Source organism: Neoarius graeffei, chromosome 17 (assembly GCF_027579695.1).
Source record: "Neoarius graeffei isolate fNeoGra1 chromosome 17, fNeoGra1.pri, whole genome shotgun sequence".
NCBI lineage: Eukaryota > Metazoa > Chordata > Actinopteri > Siluriformes > Ariidae > Neoarius > Neoarius graeffei.
Genome location: NC_083585.1, coordinates 26911986 through 26934056, shown reverse-complemented (window position 1 = coordinate 26934056; position 22071 = coordinate 26911986). Strand labels below are relative to the sequence as shown.

At 43.7% G+C, this 22071-nt stretch overlaps 1 protein-coding gene across 3 annotated transcripts in view; it reads left to right on the top strand.

Annotated features, from left to right (window-relative positions):
• Nucleotides 1-22071, top strand: part of il15l (interleukin 15, like) — a 39457-nt gene that overhangs the window by 2964 nt on the left and 14422 nt on the right. The window contains exons 2-3 of one of the 3 annotated variants that reach the window (XM_060898062.1): nucleotides 19540-19587; nucleotides 20025-20141. In XM_060898062.1, the coding sequence (XP_060754045.1) occupies nucleotides 19540-19587; nucleotides 20025-20141 (165 nt within the window). Of the gene's footprint in view, nucleotides 1-19539; nucleotides 19588-20021; nucleotides 20142-22071 lie in introns of all 3 variants that reach the window. The other 2 variants (XM_060898061.1, XM_060898063.1) reach the window with 2 other exon arrangements.

Genomic DNA, 22071 nt, shown 5'->3' with positions numbered 1-22071 from the left:
GTAGAGTAGCTTCCTCCATATGGCTTAACCATCTGAGATTCATTAGCGTTAGTATATCTTCCATAGATGGGAGACCTGCTCTCTCAAGGATTTCCTTGTTAGGGATCTTATCCTTCCAGGATATAGTCATAATCTGTCTCAGGTGATGCATCATGTAAGCATGTAGTTTCTTCACATCAGTCCTATAGATGGCCCACGTTTCTGCACCATAAAGGAGGGAGGAGAGTACTACAGTTCTGTAAACTTGACATTTTACACAGATGGTGACATGACGATTTTTCCACAGTCTCTGTTGGAGTTTCCCAAAGGCTGCACTGGCTCTTCCCATTCTAAGGCCCTGTCCACACGGCAACGGATTCAAGTGACTCCGATACAATTGCTTATCGTTTAGGCCTGGCGTCCACACGGCACCGGCGTTTTGGGTGCCCAAAACGCAATCTTTTTGAGAACGGGTTCCAGAGTGGAAAGATCTGGCAACGTTGCCGTTGTGAAGTCGTCTGGATGAGTAGAACGGATTTGTTTATGATGACGTCACAACCACATGACTGTCAGTGCTTCACGCCGGGTAGAAGTGTAACGAACTCGATGCGAGTTGTCAACAAATCCTATAACTTGGTTCATGAAACGCACTTACAAAATATTTTCACTGTGAATATTTATTGTGTAATGGTGCAAAGTGAGAGAGAGAGAGAGAGACTCTGCCCTTAGGGCAGAGTCAATCCCGCCAGCAAAAATAGGGAAAAAAAGGAGCGATCTCACCTCTTCAGATGTTGGTTTAAGTCCTACAATACATTCCTCAAAAAGGGCGTAGAAGAGCAAATTAATCCATCAACGTGTAGCATTCAATTTATTCCAGACCATTAAAGATGCCGCCTTCCGCGTAGAATCATACGTCATCCTCGCCGCCATATTGGATAGGTCAAAGCGGAGAATAAAGATTCATGTGCTGCGTTTAACTGTACCAACAGGTTTACCGTCCAAACGAGATCACATGGGATTACCTTTCACAGGTGAGAAACAACAAATTAATCCATCAACGTGTAGCATTCAATTTATTCCGGACCATTAAAGACGCCGCCTTCCGCGTAGAATCATACGTCATCCTTGCCGCCATATTGGATAGGTCAAAGCGGAGAATAAAGATTAGCTGCGTTTAACTGTACCAACAGGTTTGCCGTCCAAACGAGATCACATGGGATTACCTTTCACAGGTGAGACTGGAAAAATACTTTTCATTGTATTTGGTCATTATAATGTAATTTTACGAACAGATTTTCCTGACTTTCTGGCTAATATGAAGTCTCGCGCATAATAGTTTATGCGCATGCGTCCTTACTTCTTCTATTGTTCTGGTGTCTCCAAAGGGACCGTCTTACAGCGCCCCTAGAGGTGTGGCATGTGTATTGCATCATTTTCAGCAAGTGTTGCGTTGCCATATGGACCTGATATTTTACTGATCGTTGCCCATTTGGACGCGATATATTTTTAAATAACATCTTGTTGCCGTTGTCGTGTGGATGTAGCCAAAGTGTGAGCTCCTGATCCAGTCTGGCATTCTCAGCAATGGTACTCCCTAAACCTCTTACAAGTCGTGAGTGGCTCATTGTTTATCTTCGCTTCTAGATGATGGGATGTTGTAGTCTGGGGTTTTGGTGATTGATATAGGCATTCTGTTTTTTTAACATCAAACTGAATTTTTCTGTTGCTCTGGCAAACTTGTCTACAAGGAGCTGTATATCACTAACACTATGTGAAACCAGTGCAGTGTCATCTGCAAAATGTGTAAAACCTATGCCAAATCAAATATGTGTAACAGATCTACTGTGGCAACCCCAAAAGGGAGCAGCCGAAAGAAGAAGTGTAGCCAATCTTTTTCTTCTTTAGTGTTCTGCCTGATGGCAGGTCCAGCTCTGACGTCCATCAGAGTTTCTCAGGAACATTACAGTAGTGGTTTCCTGTTGCCTTTTACTGGATAGAGGTTTTCTCCTTTCAATCGTTCACACATACATTTACACCTATGGACAGTTTAGAGTAGCCAGTTAACCTAACCGCATGTCTTTGGGGGAAATCAGAGCACGCAGAGGAAACCCATGCAGACAACATGCAAACTCTGCACAGAAAGGCCCCCCATTGGCCACTGGGCTCAAACCCAGAACCTTCTTGTTGTGAAGCGACAGTGCTAACAATTGCACCACCCTGCCACCTTGTGTAACCAATACATCTGCATTAATGAAACTATATTTCAGTTAAGTAATCGTATTTTAATGCTGTAACAACAAACATGTATGCCTGCACATTGTTGCAATTATACAATCAGCCAAGTGCTTGGTAGCAAAACAATGCAATCATACACATGCAGGTCAAGAGCTTCAGATAATGATCTGATGAAAAATGTGCCTTTGACTATGGTAGTTGTTGGTGTCAGACAGGGTAGTTTCAGAAACTGCTGAACACCTGGGACCAGTGAGTGGAAACTATGGGCGGAAATGCCTTGTTGATAAAAAAAGCAAAAGCAAATGACCAGGGCTGATTTCCTAAAAGCATTGTAGCATAAATATTATTGTTAAATGGTAGAGCAATAATCACAATGAACACACCATCTCCTAGTTAAAATGCTCTTAGCATTAAGGGGCTTTTGGGAAACCCACCCCAGACTGTTTAGAGCTGATAGGAAGGCTAATGGCCCTTTTCCACTACCCTTTTTCAGCTCACTTCAGCCCGACACGGCTCGCATTTCGACTACCAAAAGACAGCACGACTCAGCTCACTTCAGCCCTGCTTAGCCCCTAAAACTCGCACCGTTTTGGAGTGGGGCTGAAGCGAGCCAAAGCGAGCCGAGTGAGGCTGGGGGCGTGAGCAGACACTCCCCTGTGCACTGATTGGTGAGAAGGAGTGTCCTCACATGCCCACACACGCCCCGCGAGCACGCTGGGATCTGTAAACACCGTAAACCCGAAGAAGAATTACAAATTACGAGAATTTCTGAAGCCTTATGCGCCTCGCCTCATCTATACGCTCTTGCCAGTATCTGTTGGCGTTGTCGGTGACAACAAGCCACAGAACCAAGACCAGCAACACTAACGACTCCATGTCCTCCATGTTTATTGTTCATAAGTAACTCAAATAACCACTTGTTTGTTTGTTTTTAACTATGGTGAGCAGAAATGCGTCTCAGAACACACAACATATGAAATCTTGATATGAATTGCTTACAACAGCAAAAGACTACATTGGAATCCACATCAGGTCAACCAAGAAGAGGAATCTGAGGCTATCGTGGGCACAAGCTTATGGAAACTGGACAGTTGAAGATTGAAAAAAAAAAAGTTGCCCGGTCTGGTGCGTGTCTCTGATTACCTCCACCAACTGTGTTGGCGGAGGTGAAGTTTTCACCTCAGTTTGTTTGTATGTATATTCCCAACATAACTCAAAAAGTAGTGAACAGATTTTAATGAAATTTTAAGGAAAGGCGGGCCATGGGCCAAGGAACAATTGATTTTGATTTTGATGCAAATCCAGATATGTATGTGAATTCAGGATTGTTTTTTTTTTTTTTTTTTGTCTGTTCTCAACGTAACTCAAAAAGTAATCAGCTGATTTTGATGAAATTTGGTGGACAGCTTTAGTATTATCCTAGGTTCAAGTGATTTGATTTTGATGTTGATAATATGTGGCTTGGTGGAGATATACACTCTACAGAGTGCCCTTCTAGCTTCTGCTGCAATATACTGATGGTAGGGTAAGAATTTGGTATGAACAACATGAATCCATGGACCCCATCTATCTTATGTCAGTAGTTCAGGCTGATGGTGGTGGTGGTGTAATGGTGTGGGGAATATTTTCTTGTTGCACATTGAGCCCTTTAATACCAATTAAGTATTGTTTTGTTGTCATAGCTTATCTGAGTATTGCTGAAGACCTGTCAGTGAGAGAAGCGGTCATGACAACTCTGTCCTTTAAGTCTGCTTGGGAGCAATGGCAGTACCACACTTAAATTGAAAGACAAGACAACACATGCAAGAACTCGACATTAATACTAATTCAGTGAGTGTAAGATTAGCAGAAGAGTATGTATAAATGTTGCAGTAGATGGATTGAAACCAGTAGCAGGACTGTTGTAATTAAATTAGATGTGTAACTTTAATGATTATGCATTAATACAGTCAGAATTAGATGGTCAGATTTAACAGTGTGATAAGTGAAGCATGAAAGAAACAGGGTTTTGCCACAGCCTCTGGAGAAGTTATGAATTAAAGACGCTGTTTCTGAAGCAATGTGTTTTAGTCATCAAGAGTCTAAATCTTCTGACAGGTGGAAAGGGCTGAAATCTGTTCAAGTTTACCAAAAATGTACTTTTGGTGCGTGAGTCAGTATTGAGGAGTTCTCAGTTCTCTGTTGTGACTTCTTAATAATTTTTCTTGCCCCAACGGCTGAAATGTGTTTTCAGGAGTTAGAAACAGACAATGATTGGTTACTTGCCAGTTCCAACAAACTATGCAATATGGGAAAATAATCAGTTCCTTGGATTTGGAGGATGGAAGGAAGACCAAAGCATTTTTCCACTTAATCTAGTAATGGTGCTGCCATACTTGAAATGTTTAAAAAAAAAAAATTAAAAGATCTGTATTTTGAGATAAAGGGATCATGAAAATAGGCATCACACAGAGCTACCAGTGTAATTCAATTTTGTGGTTTCATGGACACTGAAAAATGTAAATAAAAACAGAGTGCAACAATTTGCAAACCATGAAAACCTTATATTTCATTGAGAATAGTATAAAGAAAACTTGAAACACTTTTTTTTAAGATACAGTACCAGTCAAAAGTTTGGACACACCTTCTAATTCAATGTTTTTTCTTTATTTTTATTAATTAAAAGACACTTCATGTCTTAAAGCAATGATGGATGTCGTTTCTCTTTACTTAGTTGAGTGGTTTTTGACATAATATGGATTACTGCAGTTGTGGATGGAATAGGGATATTTACTGTATTGTTATTATTTACTATTTGATCTCAAACCCATTAAGAAGGTAAGAAATGTCACTAACTTTTGACGAGACACACCTGTTAACTGAAACGCATTCCAGGTGACTACCTCACGAAGCAAAGATAATGCTAATAGTGTGCAAAGTAGGGCTGTGCGATGTCCCCTTAATTGGCATCGACGATGTTTACAGTGCAAACATCGTGATGGACGATCATATCGTGGGTGGGGCGGGGGGGATTTTAATACCACATTATTAAATTTATTATTATTATTATTATTATTATTATTAAAAGTATTAGATACTCATCCGAGGCTTTGGCACGTAAAGAAAAAAAAAGCGCTAGGTGATGTGGAATATTTGGCCTTGATAACGGATATGTGGTCCAGCTGCAACATGATGCCCTATATGTCAGCTACCGTACATTATGTGGACCGAGAGTGGGCAATGCAGTCCAAATGCCTGCAGACGAGTTTCATGCCAGAGACACATTCAGCGGACAATTTAGAAGACGCATTGCGCGAGACACTTGCCGAATGGAAAATAGAGGAGAAAAAGATCGCCTGCATACAGGGTTCCCGCGGGGTTTTAAAAGGTAGTAAAAGGTAGTTAATTAAAATAGGCTAAATTATGGCCAGTAAAAAGTAGTAAAAGGTAGTAAACGTAATCTGACGTGGTAGTAAATTTTTTGACCCCCATCCAACTGGGCCTATGTGTTTTCTAATTCGTTTAATTAACCTGCATGCCATAATATCCATAAATTACTACATTTGGGCGAATTTATTTTTATGTATCGAGGAGGACCGCAGTGAGGAGTTGGTGGCGCATGCGCATTGAATTCCAATAACGGTCGAATCCAGTATAAATTTATACCAGAGATTGTTTAGTACGAGACTGACTTTGTTTATACGGCTCTAGTCGAATCTATCTGTTGACCTGACTGGCGACATCTGCACGAGAATTAAACAATGGGGAAATGCAAATTTTCAGACCTCTGGCTGGAGGAACCTGATTTTAAAGACTGGCTAAAGGCGGTAGATGGCAATCGGCGAGAGGCGTTCATTGAAAAGTTGATCGAAGAAAAGGTCAAACAACTGAGGCACATGTAATGCGTTGTGTGTGTGTGTGCCTGGTGCGTTGTGTGTGTGCCTGGTAGTGATGTGTCGGTCGCGAACGATCCGGTTCAAAGAGCCGGCTCTTTGAAGTGAACGACGGGAGCCGACTCTTCGGTGGGAGCCGAGTTGGGGAGCCGAATTAGTTTTTTGTCCTTAGGTGCCTCAGAGAGAGAGAGAGAGAGATGGCTGGCTGTTTGTTTTCCGACTGAACCCCCCAAAACTGAACCCCCCAAAAAACAAAGGCTGTCTGAGGAGTGTGTACAGCTGAAAGTCTTCTCAGAAAGAACATAAAACTTTCATTCATTGGTCAAGAATACTGTAAAGGAAAAAAAATGTGTATTAGTGTGTAATGTATAAAGTTCTGTGTATTTTATATTGGTAATATAACACAGTTTTGCATTATGTTTGTGAGAAAATAATTTATTAATTGGTAAGTAAGTTTTATTTCTATAGCTAGAACATTGTTACACTGCTATACTTTACAAAGCTTTACAATGGCTACAAAAACTAAAAAATAAAATGGAAAACATCCTATTGATAAAATATAAATAATAATGTAATTAATTAACTAGTTAATTGCAGCAATTAAATCAAAAATAAAATCTCAGGAGCCGTTTGGGAGCCGAAAGAGCCGGCTCCTTATAGTAAGAAGAGCCAAAAGAGCCGGCTCCCGAAAAAGAGCCGAAATTCCCATCACTAGTGCCTGGTGCGTTGTGTGTGTGTGTGCCTGGTGCGTTGTGTGTGTGCCTGGTGCGTTGTGTGTGTGTGTGTGCCTGGTGCGTTGTGTGTGTGTGTGTGCCTGGTGCGTTGTGTGTGTGTGTGTGCCTGGTGCGTTGTGTGTGTGGGTGTGCCTGGTGCGTTGTGGGTGTGCCTGGTGCGTTGTGTGTGTTGGTGTGCCTGGTGCGTTGTGTGTGTGGGTGTGCCTGGTGCGTTGTGGGTGTGCCTGGTGCGTTGTGGGTGTGCCTGGTGCGTTGTGGGTGTGCCTGGTGCGTTGTGGGTGTGCCTGGTGTGTGTGGGTGTGCACCGTCTGAGGCATCCAAAATGTGATGAGCAAATGTGTGTGTGTGTGTGTGTGTGCGCGCGCCTGGTGCACTGTGTGCGCGCGCCTGGTGCACTGTGCGCGCGCGCCTGGTGCACTGTGCGCGCGCGCCTGGTGCACTGTGCGCGCGCGCCTGGTGCACTGTGCGCGCGCGCCTGGTGCACTGTGCGCGCGCGCCTGGTGCACTGTGCGCGCGCGCCTGGTGCACTGTGCGCGCGCGCCTGGTGCACTGTGCGCGCGCGCCTGGTGCACTGTGCGCGCGCGCCTGGTGCACTGTGCGCGCGCGCCTGGTGCACTGTGCGCGCGCGCCTGGTGCACTGTGCGCGCGCGCCTGGTGCACTGTGCGCGCGCGCCTGGTGCACTGTGTGTGCACCATTTGAGGCATCCAAAATGTGATGAGCAAATCTGTTGAACTGTTCAAATGATTAAGATTAACCCTCTAAAACACTGATCTCTGGGAGGAAGGTGTTGACTCTGCCCACGGGCCTTCACGACTACAGGACTGGTGCAAATGACTATCTTAAGCAAACTTGGCAATGTGTTGAGAGACTGCCAAAATAGGGCTTGGGTTATGTGTGTTTTGTATCTTTAGGGTGTGTGTCTTGTCTTTGTCGTGTGTGCGTGCGCCTGGTGCGCTTTGTGTGTGTGTGTGTGTGGGTTCGTGTTTGCCATTTGACCTGATCTAAATGTAATGAGTTGATGTACCTAAGCACATAAGATTTTTTGTGCAAATCCGTTCACCTGTTCAAAAGATTATTCCACAAACAAAAGGTTGGCCATCTTGAAAGTGTTGGCCGACAAAATGTAGTCAGATCTTGTACCTAATGTGAAGTGTTGACACACAAGGTTTAGTGCAAATCTGTGTACCCGTTAAGAGGTTATGGTCCACAGTTTCACAGTTCAATAAAATTATAAATTATATGTGGAAGTTTATTTTCTTTTATGCAAATATGCATTACTCCATGTGTAGCCCTAGCAATGGGAGGTTCTATTATGCGTCCAAAGGGAAAGAGTTACACTACCGGTACGTTCAGATTTTCTTTCTATCTTGTCTCATCAATCCAACTCTTTGGGTAGAGTTGTCACTAACTTATATGTAGCACATTCACTTGGACTAACACATACACTCAGATTACCTTGTTAAATTGTGAGAAAATGTCCAAATCCAAATTGTCGCTGTGGTAGTAAAAAAAAAAATGTGAAGGTAGTAAAAAGGTAGTAAATTCAACATAAAATATCTGTAGGAACCCTGGCATAACAACGGGGCGAATATTGTCACAGCCATCAGGCAATTGAAATGGCCGTGGTTAAGTTGTTTTGGGCACAATTTGAACCTGGCCATAACCAACTCGCTTGCGCAACAGAGGGCCAGTACAGACCGAGCGTTTGGAGTTTGCCGAGCAGTCAACACTGCGTTTGCGCACAGCTGGCTTCGGAGAAATGAGCTGCGCAAAGCGCAGGTGGAAATGAACCTCCCCGAGCACTCACTGATCACCGCAAGATATTAATCTGCTCTAACAATGAAAGACTAGTATTCAAACTATGAGAAGAAACTACACTTAAGCTATTACTCATTGTCTATTTACACCATATCAATTGAAGATGCGTTTCGGCCTTTAGTGCGCACTTGAACGCGCTAATTTTTCCAATTTATTAGTGTTTGAATTATTGCACCAGCTTTTAAAATCATGATTTAATTTTTTTTTTTTTTAACTGTCTTTACATTTGTCAGAATCACCTTCATTCTTCCATTTGGTTTGACATTATGGCTTAGAGTGGACCATTTTGTGTCTGAAAGTAGGCCTATTTACCAGATTAAAGTTATTTGACTTCTGCCGAAGTCTGCGCTTCACTGCCGTTTGGGGTGCAATATTTCCCGACGAAAGTCGTTAATAGTGGCTATTTGTTTGAACAACATGACAAATTTTACATTAAAAGTATAGTGTAGGCTAAAAAATGAAGTCAAAATTTATTATTAGTAGCATACTGTATTTGTGTAACCACGTTATCTTCACTAGCACGTCCCTGGACCATAGCCTACGTGAACAAGCGGTAATAGGATATTACTTTATAATGATTTATATAATTATGTATTTATAATTATATGTTATATAATATATTTATATATTAAACTAAACTAACAAAAAACTAACTTTTTAGGTTAAATAGGCCCAGATAATACCGTATATGCATGATTATGACAGGAGGGGGCGTGGTATCACGATGGTGGCTCTCCATCGTGATGGATGACCACCATCGTCGATGGACGATGGCATCGTCTATCGGCACAGCCCTAGTGCAAAGCGTCATCAAGGTAAACACTGGCTACTTTGAATAATCTAAAATATGAAACATATTGGGCTTTTTTAATACACTTTTTTGTTGACCACATAATTCCATCTATGTTCCATATGTCATGTCACAGTTTTGGTGTCTTCAGTATTGTTCTACAATGTAGAAAATAGTCAAAGTACAGAAAATGCTATGAATGGAGTAAGTGACTGGTACTGGATGTTTATGTTGAATTTAATGCCAGTAACACATATTTCAAAAAAGTTGGAACAGGGGCAACACAATTTGAAAAGACTTGAAAAGTTGTGCAGTGCTAAAATAAAACATGATGGCTCATCTCATAACTGTCAGACAAATCCAAAAAGTGAGACAAAAGCACAAACAAAGTTTAGGCAAGGCAGAAACAGAATGTCGAAGGCAAAGGCAAAAGAGCAAACTTCAAAGAACAGACAAAGTTAAACCAGATAAACAACGCAATGACCGAAAAGCTTGGTAAATTAGAACCACTTGAGCATTTACTTCACAAAATCCTTTTGCTGTGTGTATATGTAGTGTGCTGTGGTGATTATTTCCAGGTGTGTTCAGTCAATAATCAGGTGACTGTGTGCGGTGAGGTCTGTGTGTGTGTGTGTGTGTTGTGTTGTAGTCCATGGTGGCCATATTTGAAGGCTGCTCTGAATTCTGGAAAATGCAGTCTTGAGTCCTGATGACAATAACTAATTAGGTTCCTTGGCAACATGATTGGGTATAAAAAGAGAAGCTGAGTCTCTCAGAAGTAAAGACGGGGAGGGGTTCACCGCTCTGTGAAAGACTGCATGGGCAAACAGTGTAACATCCATCCATCCATCCATCCATTATCCATAACCACTTATCTTGTGCAGGGTCACGGGCAAGCTGGAGCCTATCCCAGCTGACTGTGGGTGAGACGCGGGGTACACCCTGGACAAGTCGCCAGATCATCGCAGGGCTGACACATACAGTGGATATAAAAAGTGTACACACCCAGTTAAAATGATAGGTTTTGCTGATGTTAAAAAATGAGACCATGATAAATCATTTCAAAACTTTTCCCACCTTTAATGTGACCTATAACCTGTACAATTCAATTGAAAAACAAATAAATCTGTTGGAGGGAAAAACATAAAAAATATGTACAATAAGCTGGTTGCATAAGTGTGCACACCTTTAAACTAATTTTTTTTTTCTTTTCTTTTATTGAGGTTTGCCACAATAAATACATAAATAACAAAAGTGGCACGAGAAGAATACAGGGCAAAGCCCCAATTAACATTCAACCCCTTAACAAAATACAAAACATACTTAGATGATTAAAAACAAGAAAAACGATAAATATAAAAAAAATTATCAATTGACTAAGTAACAAAAATATCCAAGTTAAATAAATATAGGTCAGGGTGCTCGGTATGAGTACAATCTTGAATTATAATGGCTACGAAGTAGTTTTTTTTTAACTCAGGAACTGACGTAGACTGCTTTTATATAACTAGGGAGACTGTTCCATAATTTTATAGTTTGAGGAAAATATGATTTAGTGAAATAATCTTGCTTATGCGACGTAAGAGGACAAAAGTTGTTAAAATCATAATTACGAGTTCTATAATGGCTGGTTGCAGGTGACAAAAAATTGACAAAATTTGCTGTTATTATCCCAACCTTGAATTTGAATAGGAGGACTAAGTCATGTATCTCCCTATGAAATTCTAGAGGGAGTAAATTTAGCTTACACAACCTGTCATTGTATGTTAACTCTACGGCCGGATAGTTTAGAATAAACTTTGTGGCGCGACGCCTGATGTTTTCCAACAGCTTTCGATGTTTAACTGTATAAGGGGACCACAAAGGCTATGCATATTCTAATATTGGCCTAACTAAAGTCATATACAGTAATTGCCTAGTTGATACATCGTAAATATCACGCCCACAAACGCGCTTCACAAGACCTAACACTTTGTTTCCCTTAGCACAAAGTTCCTCAATATGGGTAGCCCACGTGAGCTTATTAGAAACGACCACCCCGAGATCGAAAGTTTCAGAGGCTGTTTCCAATACCTTCCCAGCTAGTTGATAATTATTTTGAGTCCCTTTACATTATCTCAGCTTTGACATGTGCAAAACCTTGCATTTAGAGATGTTAAACTGCATGCCATAATCCATACTCCAGTCATGGAGACAGTTCAAGTTGCTCTGCAAAGAGACACCGGAACTTGCAGATTCAATAGGGCAATAAAGCTTGCTATCATCTGCAAAGAGGGCGAGGCTCAACCCATACTCAAGATACCTTGGCATATCAAATATATTACGTTCATTATGTCTTCTTAAATCAAATCATTAGTTTTCTTTTGTTTCAGACATGTAAAAGTTTTTACCTTTACCTGACATGTTTCGACGGTGTAACTTCCGTCTTCATCAGAGGGTGACCCTCTGATGAAGACGGAAGTTACACCGTCGAAACATGTCAGGTAAAGGTAAAAACTTTTACATGTCTGAAACAAAAGAAAACTAATGATTTGACCTTGGCATATCGTTAACATATATATCAATACTTTGTTGAAGCACCTTTTGATTTAATTACAGCATTCAGTCTTTTGGGGTTCACACCTGCCATCTATTAAAATGACTTTGATTAACCCCAAATAAAGTTCAGACATTTACTCAGTTGCATCCTCCAGCAAAAGCCAGGGTTCACAGAGAGCTTACAGAGCATCACAGGGATCTCATTGTTGAAAGGTATCAGTCAGGAGAAGGGGACAAAAACATTTCCACGGCATTAGATATACCATGGAGCACAGTGAAGACAGTCATCAAGAAGTGGAAAAAATATGGGACAACAGTGACATTACTGAGAAATGGACGTCCCTCCAAAATTGATGAAAAGACAAGATGAAAACTGGTCAGGGAGGCTGCCGAGAGGCCTACAGCAACACTGAAGGAGCTGCAGGAATTTCTGACAAAGTACTGGTTGTGTACTACATGTGACAATCTCCCATATTCTACATATGTCTGGACTATGAGGTAGGGTCAAAGAAAAACATCCAGGCCTGGCTAAATTTTGCAAACAAAACAAAACATCAACTCTCCAAAAAGCATGTGGGAAAATGTGTTACGGTCTGATGAAACCAAGATTGAACTTTTTGGCCACAATTCCAAAAGGTAATGTTTGGTGCAAAAACAACACTGCACATCACCAAAAGAACACCATACCCACGGTGAAGCATGGTGGTGGCAACATCATGTTTTTTGGTTGTTTTTCTTCAGCTGGAACAGGGGCTTTAGTCAAGGTGGAGGGAATTATGAACAGTTCTAAATACCAGTCAATTTTGGCCCAAAACATTCAGGTGTCTGCTAGAAAGCTGAAGATGAAGAGGAATTTCATCTTTCAGCATGACAATGATGCCAAAAAAAGTTTTGGAACGGCCCAGCCAGAGCCCAGACCTAAATCCAATTGAAAATCTGTGGGGTGACTTGAAGAGGGCTGTGCACAAGGGATGCCCTCGCAATCTGACAGATCTGGAGCGCTTTTGCAAGGAAGAGTGGGCAAATGCTACCAAAGTCTAGATGTGGCAGGCTGATAGGCTCCGACCCAAAAAGACTGAATCCTGTAATTAAATCAAAAGGTGCTTCAACAAAGTATTAGTTTAAGGGTGTGCACACTTACACAGCCAGCTTATTGTACGCTTTTTATTTTTTATGTTTTTCCCCCGAACAGATTTGTTTTTCAGTTGAATTGTACAGGTTATAGGTCACATTAAAGGTGGGGAAATTTTGAAGTTATTTATTGTGGTCTCATTTTTTACATCAGAAAAACCTATCATTTTAATGGGGTGTGTACACTTTTTATACCCACTGTAAATGGAATATACTGTTAGGGTTTTGCTGGGATTTGAACCCAGGTCACTGGTGTGATAATCCAGCAAACCCCCACTAGGCCACCCAGGGGATGACTCAAGTGCAGAGGCGTGAGGCATAGGTAGAGTATCAAAAAAACAGTTTATTTACAATATTTACAATCCGATGGAAAAAACAAAAAGAAAATCCAAAAGCTCAGAAGATGACCAAAAATAAAAATATCCAAAAGGTTCAAAGTCCAAAAAACAAAAGGAAAGGCAAAAATGCTGAATGCTCAGAAGATCAAAAAATACAAAGTCCAAAGAAAGCAAAAACATCAAAAACACAAGGGCACAGGCGAGATACGTGGGACAGAGGAAACTAGCACTAGACAACATAGCATAAAGACTCCGTGACAAGGGGAACAAACAGAGGGATATTTATACACAAACTCATTAAGGAACAGGGCGGGGCAGGAAACAGGCAATCAAGACAAACACAAAACACAGTGGCGGCCTCTAGAGGCCAAAACAAGCATGACAAGATAAACATAACAGCGGCCTCTAGAGGCAAAAACAGTCCCGGTCCTGTCCCCCCCAGGAGCGTCTCCTGACGTTCCCAGGGCGATCCGAATGGGCCGAATGGAAGTCCCGGCACAGTCCTTTATCTAAAATGTCCCGGGCGGAGACCCAACAGCGTTCCTCAGGGCCATAGCCCTCCCAATCTACCAGGTATTGAAGCCCGCCGCAGACCCGGTGGGAGTCAAGCAGGCGATGCACGGTGAACACAGTCTGACCCTGGAAGATGCGGGGGGGTGGGGGATTCCTAGGGGCAGGGGCATACGTGGACGTCAGTACGGGCCGCAACAGGGAAACATGGAATGTGGGGTTGATCCTCAGAGTCTGGGGCAACTGGAGCTGGTAGGCGACAGGGTTCACCCTGCGCACCACCTTGAAGGGGCCAATGTAGCGAGGAGCAAGCTTGCGGTTCTCCACCCGCAGCGGAAGGTCCTTGGTGGACAGCCAAACCCGCTGCCCAGGGCGGAAAGCGTGGGCAGGTCTTCTATGGCAGTTGGCCTGAGTCTGGTTGGTTCTGGAGGTCTGGATGAGGGTCTTCCTGACCTTGCTCCAGGTCTTGCGACACCATCTCACATATTGGTTGACCGAGGGCACCCCCGCATCCTCCTCCTGGTCCGGGAACAGAGGTAGCTGGAACCCGAATTGGCACTGGAATGGCGACAGCTTGGTGGCCGATGACTGCAAAGTGTTGTGGGCGTACTCTGCCCATGGCAGCCAGGTGCTCCACGATGTCGGGTTATCCATAGCCAGGCCTCGCAGGGTGGTTTCCAGGTCCTGGTTGAGCCTCTCCGTCTGGCCATTGGACTGTGGGTGGAACCCAGAGGAGAGGCTGGCAGTGGCTCCGATGAGCTTGCAAAACCCATGCCACACTCGGGAGGAGAACTGGGGCCCCCGGTCAGAAACTATGTCCTGTGGGAGACCAAAAACTCGGAAGACATGAGTGAACATGAGTTTGGCAGTTTCCAGGGCAGAAGGGAGCTTGCACAGTGGTATGAAGCGGCAGGCCTTAGAGAATCTGTCTACTATGACCAAAATGACAGTATTACCTTGTGACTCAGGGAGACCCGTGATGAAGTCGACTGCCACGTGGGACCAGGGACGCCGGGGAATAGTCAGAGGATGCAGGAGACCCTGGGGATGCTGTCGTGGGTTCTTGCTTCTGGTGCACACTTCGCAGGAAAGGACGAATGACCTCACTTCCTTCTCCATGCTAGGCCACCAGAAGCATCTTCTCAAAAAGTCCAGGGTCCTTTGAGCTCCCGGGTGGGCGGTGAGAGGGGACGAGTGACCCCACTGGAGAACCTTGGCCCGGGCTTGATGTGGGATGTACAAGAGGCCCGGTGGCCCCGTCCCAGGACCAGGGTCCTGGCATTGGGCTCATCGGACAGCCTCCTCAATACCCCAGCGGACAGGGGCCACAATCCGGGACACAGGGATAATAGGCCCAACTTCGCTCTCCCTGTTGGTGGGAGCGAACAGCCTGGAAAGCGCGTCAGGTTTGGTATTTTTGGAGCCAGGGCGGTATGATAGGGTAAAGTCGAACCAACTGAAAAATAAGGCCCACCTAGCCTGTCGTGGATTGAGTCTCTTTGCTTGCTGGAGGTACTCCAGGTTCTTGTGGTCCGTCCAGACCAAAAATGGGTGTTGCGCTCCCTCCAGCCAGTGCCTCCACTCCTCAAGGGCCAGTTTAACTGCTAGCAGTTCTCGATCCCCCACGTCATACCGGGACTCCGCAGAACTCAGGCGGTGGGAGAAGTATGCGCAGGGGTGCAACCTTCCTTCCGAGCGTTGAGAGAGGACCGCGCTGACGCCGCTGTCCGAGGCGTCCACCTCAACGATGAAGGGTTGCGAAGGGTCCAGGAGGACCAGAATGGGTGCCATGCAAAAGCGGTGCTTGAGGTCCTTGAACGCCTTTTCCGCCTGAGGAGACCAGACATATGATCCACCTGTCCCTTTGGTGAGGTCCGATATGGGCGCTGCTACAGAACTAAAGTTCCTGATGAACTTGTGGTAGAAGTTAGCAAATCCTAAGAACCGCTGAACCTCTTTGATGGACTTGGGGGTGGGCCAGTCCCGGACGGCCAGGGTCTTGGCTGGATCCATCTGGAGTTGGCCTGTCCGTACAATAAAACCCAGAAAGGAGACCTCGGGAACATGAAATTCGCATTTCTGGGCCTTAGCGAACAGATTGTTCTGTAGCAGCCTCTGGAGAACCTGGCGGACATGGTGGCGGTGCTCCTGCATGGTCTTGGAAAAGATTAGGATGTCGTCGAGGTAGGCAAAAACGTACAGGTTAATCATGTCCCTCAAGACGTCGTTGATTAGGGCCTGAAAAACAGCTGGTGCGTTGGTGAGTCCGAAGGGCATCACCTGGTACTCGTAGTGCCCTGACGGGGTGTTAAAGGCGGTCTTCCACTCATCTCCTTGTCGGATACGGATGAGGTGGTATGCGTTCCGTAAGTCCAACTTGGTGAAGACGGTGGTGCCTTGGAGCAGGTCGAATGCTGTGGACATCAGCGGAAGGGGATAGCGGTTGCTCACAGTGATCTTGTTCAGGCCCCTATAGTCAATACACGGTCGGAGCCCCCCATCCTTCTTGCCGACAAAGAAGAAGCCGGCACCAGCAGGTGAAGTGGAGGGTCGAATGAACCCAGAGACCAGGGCTTCCTTGATGTATTCCTCCATGGCCTTGCATTCTGGCTGAGAGAGGGAGAACAGTCGGCCCCGAGGAGGAGTAGTCCCAGGGAGCAAGTCGATGGCACAGTCGTAGGCGCGGTGCGGAGGAAGAACGGCGGCCCTGCTCTTGCTAAAAACCTCTTTCAGATCCCAGTACTCTGTGGGAACTTGAGATAACTCGGTGAGATCAGGAGGCTCGGCAGGAGACACAGGAGAGCTAGAGAGCAGACAAGAGGCATGGCATGCAGGACCCCATTCCACAACCTGGCTTGTTACCCAGTCTATGCGAGGGTTGTGGCGAGTAAGCCAAGGAAGGCCTAGAATAACTGGGAACTCAGGTGAATGAATAAGGTGCAGGGATATTTCTTCTTTGTGACCTTGAGACTGGAGAAAGACTGGAGAAGTAACTTGGGTGACTCTTCCATCACCTAAAGCTTGGCCATCCAGGGCAGACACAGACAGTGGGACTTCAAGAGGCGCAGTCGGGACATTGATACTTTGGGCGAAGTGGATATCCATAAAGTTTCCAGCCGCCCCTGAGTCTAACAAGGCCTGGCAAGAGTGGACGGACTCACCCCAGGAGATGGAGACCGGGATGTAGACTCCTTGGCCAGGGAGTTCAGGAGAGAGGGTAGGCCCCGTCACAACCCTCCCTCGGCTGGACGGGGCGGTCCTTTTCCCGAGAGCTCGGGACATGATGCTCGGAAATGGCCAGGCTTGCCACAGTAGATGCAGCACTTGTCCCTCCTTCTGCTCTCCCTCTCAGCTGCGGAGAGACGAGTATGGCCAACTTGCATGGGCTCTGGACAGTCACTGGAGGAGGTAGACGGGCTCCAGGTCGAGGCAGTGAGGCCGGGGAAGCTCAGGACTCGGCGGCGCTCTCTAATCCTGTTGTCAAGACGAGTAGAATGTGAGATCAGAGTTTCGAGGTCACTTGGGCATCCGATAGAGGCCAGGCCGTTTTTGATGGGGTCAGACAAAGCATGGTGAAAGACTGAAACCAGGGCTGCTTTGTTCCATCCGCTGACAGCTGCGAGCGTCCGGAACGCGATGGCGTAGTCCGCGACGCTTCCATCTTGCCGGATGGACATGAGCTTCCTGGCTGCGTCTTTACTGGTGTCTGCCTGATCGAAGACACGAAGCATCTCCTCCATAAAAAACTTGAAATCAGAGCACTCGGGTCCCTGTCTCTGCCAAATGGCCTTTGCCCAAGCTCGTGCCTTACCAGCTAACAAGGTTATCACAAAGGCAGTCTTGCGGCGATCCATAGTGTAGGTGATAGGCTGAAGCTCAAAGGTGAGTTGGCACTGGGTAAGGAACTCCCGGCACTCACCGTGCTTGCCGTCATACCTCTGTGGTGTAGGAAGGCTGGGTTCGCGAGGTGAAGGAGACAGCGTGGCGGGAGGCACTGGAGCCGGTGCAGATGGTGGAGCAGGAGCCGGATCAGGATGAGGAGATGCGGGCAGAGGAGTCAGCTGTGCCAGGGTTTTCCCAATTTGCTGAAGCAGTACCTCGTGGCGAGCAAGGGCCTCATGTTGGCTCGTAAGTGTTTGTCTATGAGTGTCCATGGTAGCTCCAAAGTGTGTTAAAGAAGCCATAATTCCCTGAAGGTTAGCCGGGTAGATCGTTGAAGATGCCTCTGCTGAGTCGGTCATGACAGAGTCTTTCTGTTAGGGTTTTGCTGGGATTCGAACCAGCATATAATCCAGCAAACCCCCACTAGGCCACCAGGGGGATGACTCAAGTGCAGAGGCATGAGGCGTAGGTAGAGTATCAAAAAACAGTTTATTTACAATATTTACAATCTGATGGAAAAAACAAAGAAAATCCAAAAGCTTAGAAGATGACCAAAAATAAAAATATCCAAAGGTTCAAAGTCCAAAAAACAAAAGGAAAGGCAAAAATGCTGAATGCTCAGAAGATCAAAAAATACAAAGTCCAAAGAAAGCAAAAACACAAGGGCACAGGCGAGATACGTGGGACAGAGGAAACTAGCACTAGACAACATAGCGTAAAGCAGGGGTGTCAAACCTGATCCATAAAGGGCCGTGTGGCTGCAGGTTTTCATTCCAGCCATGCAGCAGCACCCTGATTTGGCTTATTCAATCAACTGACACACCCACCCTTTAATCAAGGGTGGGTGTGGCTGCAAGTATTTGACTGTGTGAAGACAGTTCAGTTGATTGAATGAGCCAAGTCAGGTGTGCTGCTGCATGGCTGGAATGAAAACCTGCAGCCACAAGGCCCTTTATGGATCAGGTTTGACACCCCTGGCGTAAAGACTCCGTGACAAGGGGAACAAACAGAGGGGTATTTATACACAAACTCATTAAGGAACAGGGCGGGGCAGGAAACAGGCAATCAAGACAAACACAAAACACAGTGGCGGCCTCTAGAGGCCAAAACAACCATGACAAGATAAACATAACAGCGGCCTCTAGAGGCCAAAACAGTCCCAGTCCTAACATATACTGGTTACTTTCAGTTGCTTTTTAAAATTGCATTTACAGAATTTATCAGATGCTCTTATCCAGAGCATTTATGATGTCCTCATTCATTCATAAATGAGTTCAGGCGCAGAGAAGGCAGCGGTGTTTCTGGATATTGTATTCGTACCGTATATACGTTTTATTTTGTTTTTTTCTTTGCATGGTATAATTTTAAATTGCATTTCTGGATACAGCAATAAACTAATGATGGTTTTCGGAAATGTTTCTGAACCTATGCAGTGATTTCCATAACAGAATCATGTCTGTTTTTAATGCAGTACCGCCCGAGGGCCCAAAGATCACGGCCATCCCATGTTGGTTTTCTGTTCAAATGTTTTGTTGCTTTTAAATTGATAATAGAAGTAAAAGCTGAAGATGAAGTTGTACCCTTATTTCACTAATTTGACTAATTTCTCTATTTTACATTAATAACTCATTCAAAAAAAAGTCTATACATTAATAAGACCATAATTTACTCATTTTGATAATGATACCAATGTATTCTTCTATCATAACAGGAATTAAACGATTTCAAGCTATACACACCAACGCTAAGCAATTATGGGGTACGTGTTTCTTGCATGTAATAGTATTCTTCATTTTTATTTATGTAGCTCATTATTACACTTATTATAATTTGTGAGCAGTAGTGTGTCTCGGGATATAATACATATAAGTAATCTGTTAAAATGTCATGATTACACTAATTGACAAGTCTGTATTTCTGACAACACATGCTTTTAATATTCTGGGAACAATTTCAGCAAGACATAAACCATGTGTTTGTATGTTGGATGTTGCATATAAACTAGAATATTTTATACAGTAAATTAAATATGGGGAAATGTGATTTTTTTTTTTTATTCACTACAATCACAAGACATGGAAATGTTGTTCTTTATGTATTTATTTTAAGCACATAGACACAAAGTTATAAAATATTCTGGTGTTTTTGCCTGTGTACAGTATACCATTTCAAGGTGTTGTCTTCTCGCTCCAGCAGAACTGTTCCAAATCCACAATGACATGCTTTGAAAAAGAGATGACTGTTCTTGTTCACGAGACTGAGCAAAACTCAAATTTACCCACAAGGCTCAAGAAACTCACACGATACCTTAGTGTGAGTATGATGTCTCTGTGTTAAATACCCTCTCACAGATAAGAATTGACCTCTGTTTATACTGTTAAAGGACAAATGTTTAATGCTGTATGTTTTGGAAGAATATTTAAAGATGTATTTGTGGAGTTTGATACTCTGTTTAACTTCAGCATTCACTGAAATGAATATAATTCATATTATTATACAGTAAAATCATTATAAAGATTGTGTTGTAGCAGATAAGTATATTATGGAAACAATTTTTATTCACTTTTTTTGGTGCCGTAAGTCAACAGTGTTCTTCACGACAAAGTCGGAAACGGTGACTGATGGTTGAGTCTCTGAAGAAGACTATATTTATTTATTCTCCAGCCAGACAATTTCATATCTTCACAACGTTGCATTTTCTTTTTATTAGGAAAACAAAACTAAAAGCCTTAGGGCTGACTTTTTGACCTTTTAACAGTTAACATGTAGTTTTGATGCCAGATTAAGTGATTTTTATGATGGCGCTTATGTGCTTTACTATTCATAATATGTCATGTGCAGACAGACCAAATTTGTTTTAGTCAGCCGTTGAACACTTTTTCTCTTCTGAAAATCCATTATGTAATAACTATTCCCTCTTCATTGGCCTCCCTGGAAAGTCGTTACGAAAGTTAAAGTATATTCATAGCGGAGTTTTCGCATGTGGAGCGGAACTCCATGCTAAGAGAATATGGTAATGCATTGACCTGATTTTTGATGGCTTTTGCGACCGTAGGACATCTGTACGTACGAACGATATATGTGTACCATCACAAGGGATCCGATCATAAGTACAAGGCAAAATATCTCATAAACATTAGCCACCGGACAACGAAAATTTGTGTCTTTATTTACATAAGATATATGGGTTTTTATCCATCACTGTTTTTTTTACTTGCTTTTTAAAAAATAAGTTTTTTTTTTTTTTTAAAATGACTGTACTTTTACAGTATAAATGGAATATACTGATGAGATTAAGTTGCTTCTTTTTATTACATTTACAGACTTTATCAGATCCGCTTATCCAGAGCGTTTATGATGATGGCCTCAGTCCATCATAAATGAGTTCAGGCTCAGAGAGGGCAGCGATGTTATCAGATAAGATTATATTTATATAGACATGTGAAAAAGAAAGTACACACTCTTCCAGTTACATGGTTTTACCAATCAAGACATCACAAAAAATCATCTGATCCTTACCAGGTCCTAAAATTATGCAAATCTAACCTCAGGTGTAAAGCAACACACGACAGATTCCACCGTGTCATTATTTATTAAACAAAAATTAAGTGAAAATACAGAATCCATGTGTGGAAAAACTAAGTACAGCCCATGATTCAATAGCTTGTAGAACCACCTTTTGCAGCAATAACTTGAAGCAATCATTTTCTTTATGATTTTATCAGTCTCTCACATCATTGTGGAGGAATTTTTGCCCTCTCTTCTTTACAACATTGCTTCAGTTCATTCATGTTTGAGGGCGTTTGTTTATGCACAGCCCTCTTAAGGTCCCGCCACAGCATTTCAATTCGGTTGAGGTCTGGACTTTGACTTGGCCATTCCAACACCTTGATTCTTTTTGTTTTCGGCCATTCTGCTGTAGATTTGCTAGTGTGCTTGGGATTATTGTCCTGTTGCATGACCCAACTGCAGCCAAGCTTTAGCTGTTGGACAGATGGCCTCACATTTGCCTCTAAAACACTTTGGTATACAGAGTAGTTCGTGGTTGACTCTGACTGCAAGGTGCCCAGGACCTGTGGCTGCAAAACAAGCCCAAATCATCACCCCTCCACCACTGTGCTTGATGGTTGGTATGAGGTGTTTGTGCTGATATGCTGTGTTTGGTTTTCGCCAAGCATGGCGCTGTGCATTATGGCCAAACATTTCCACTTTGGTCTCACCTGTCCAAAGGACATTGTTCCAG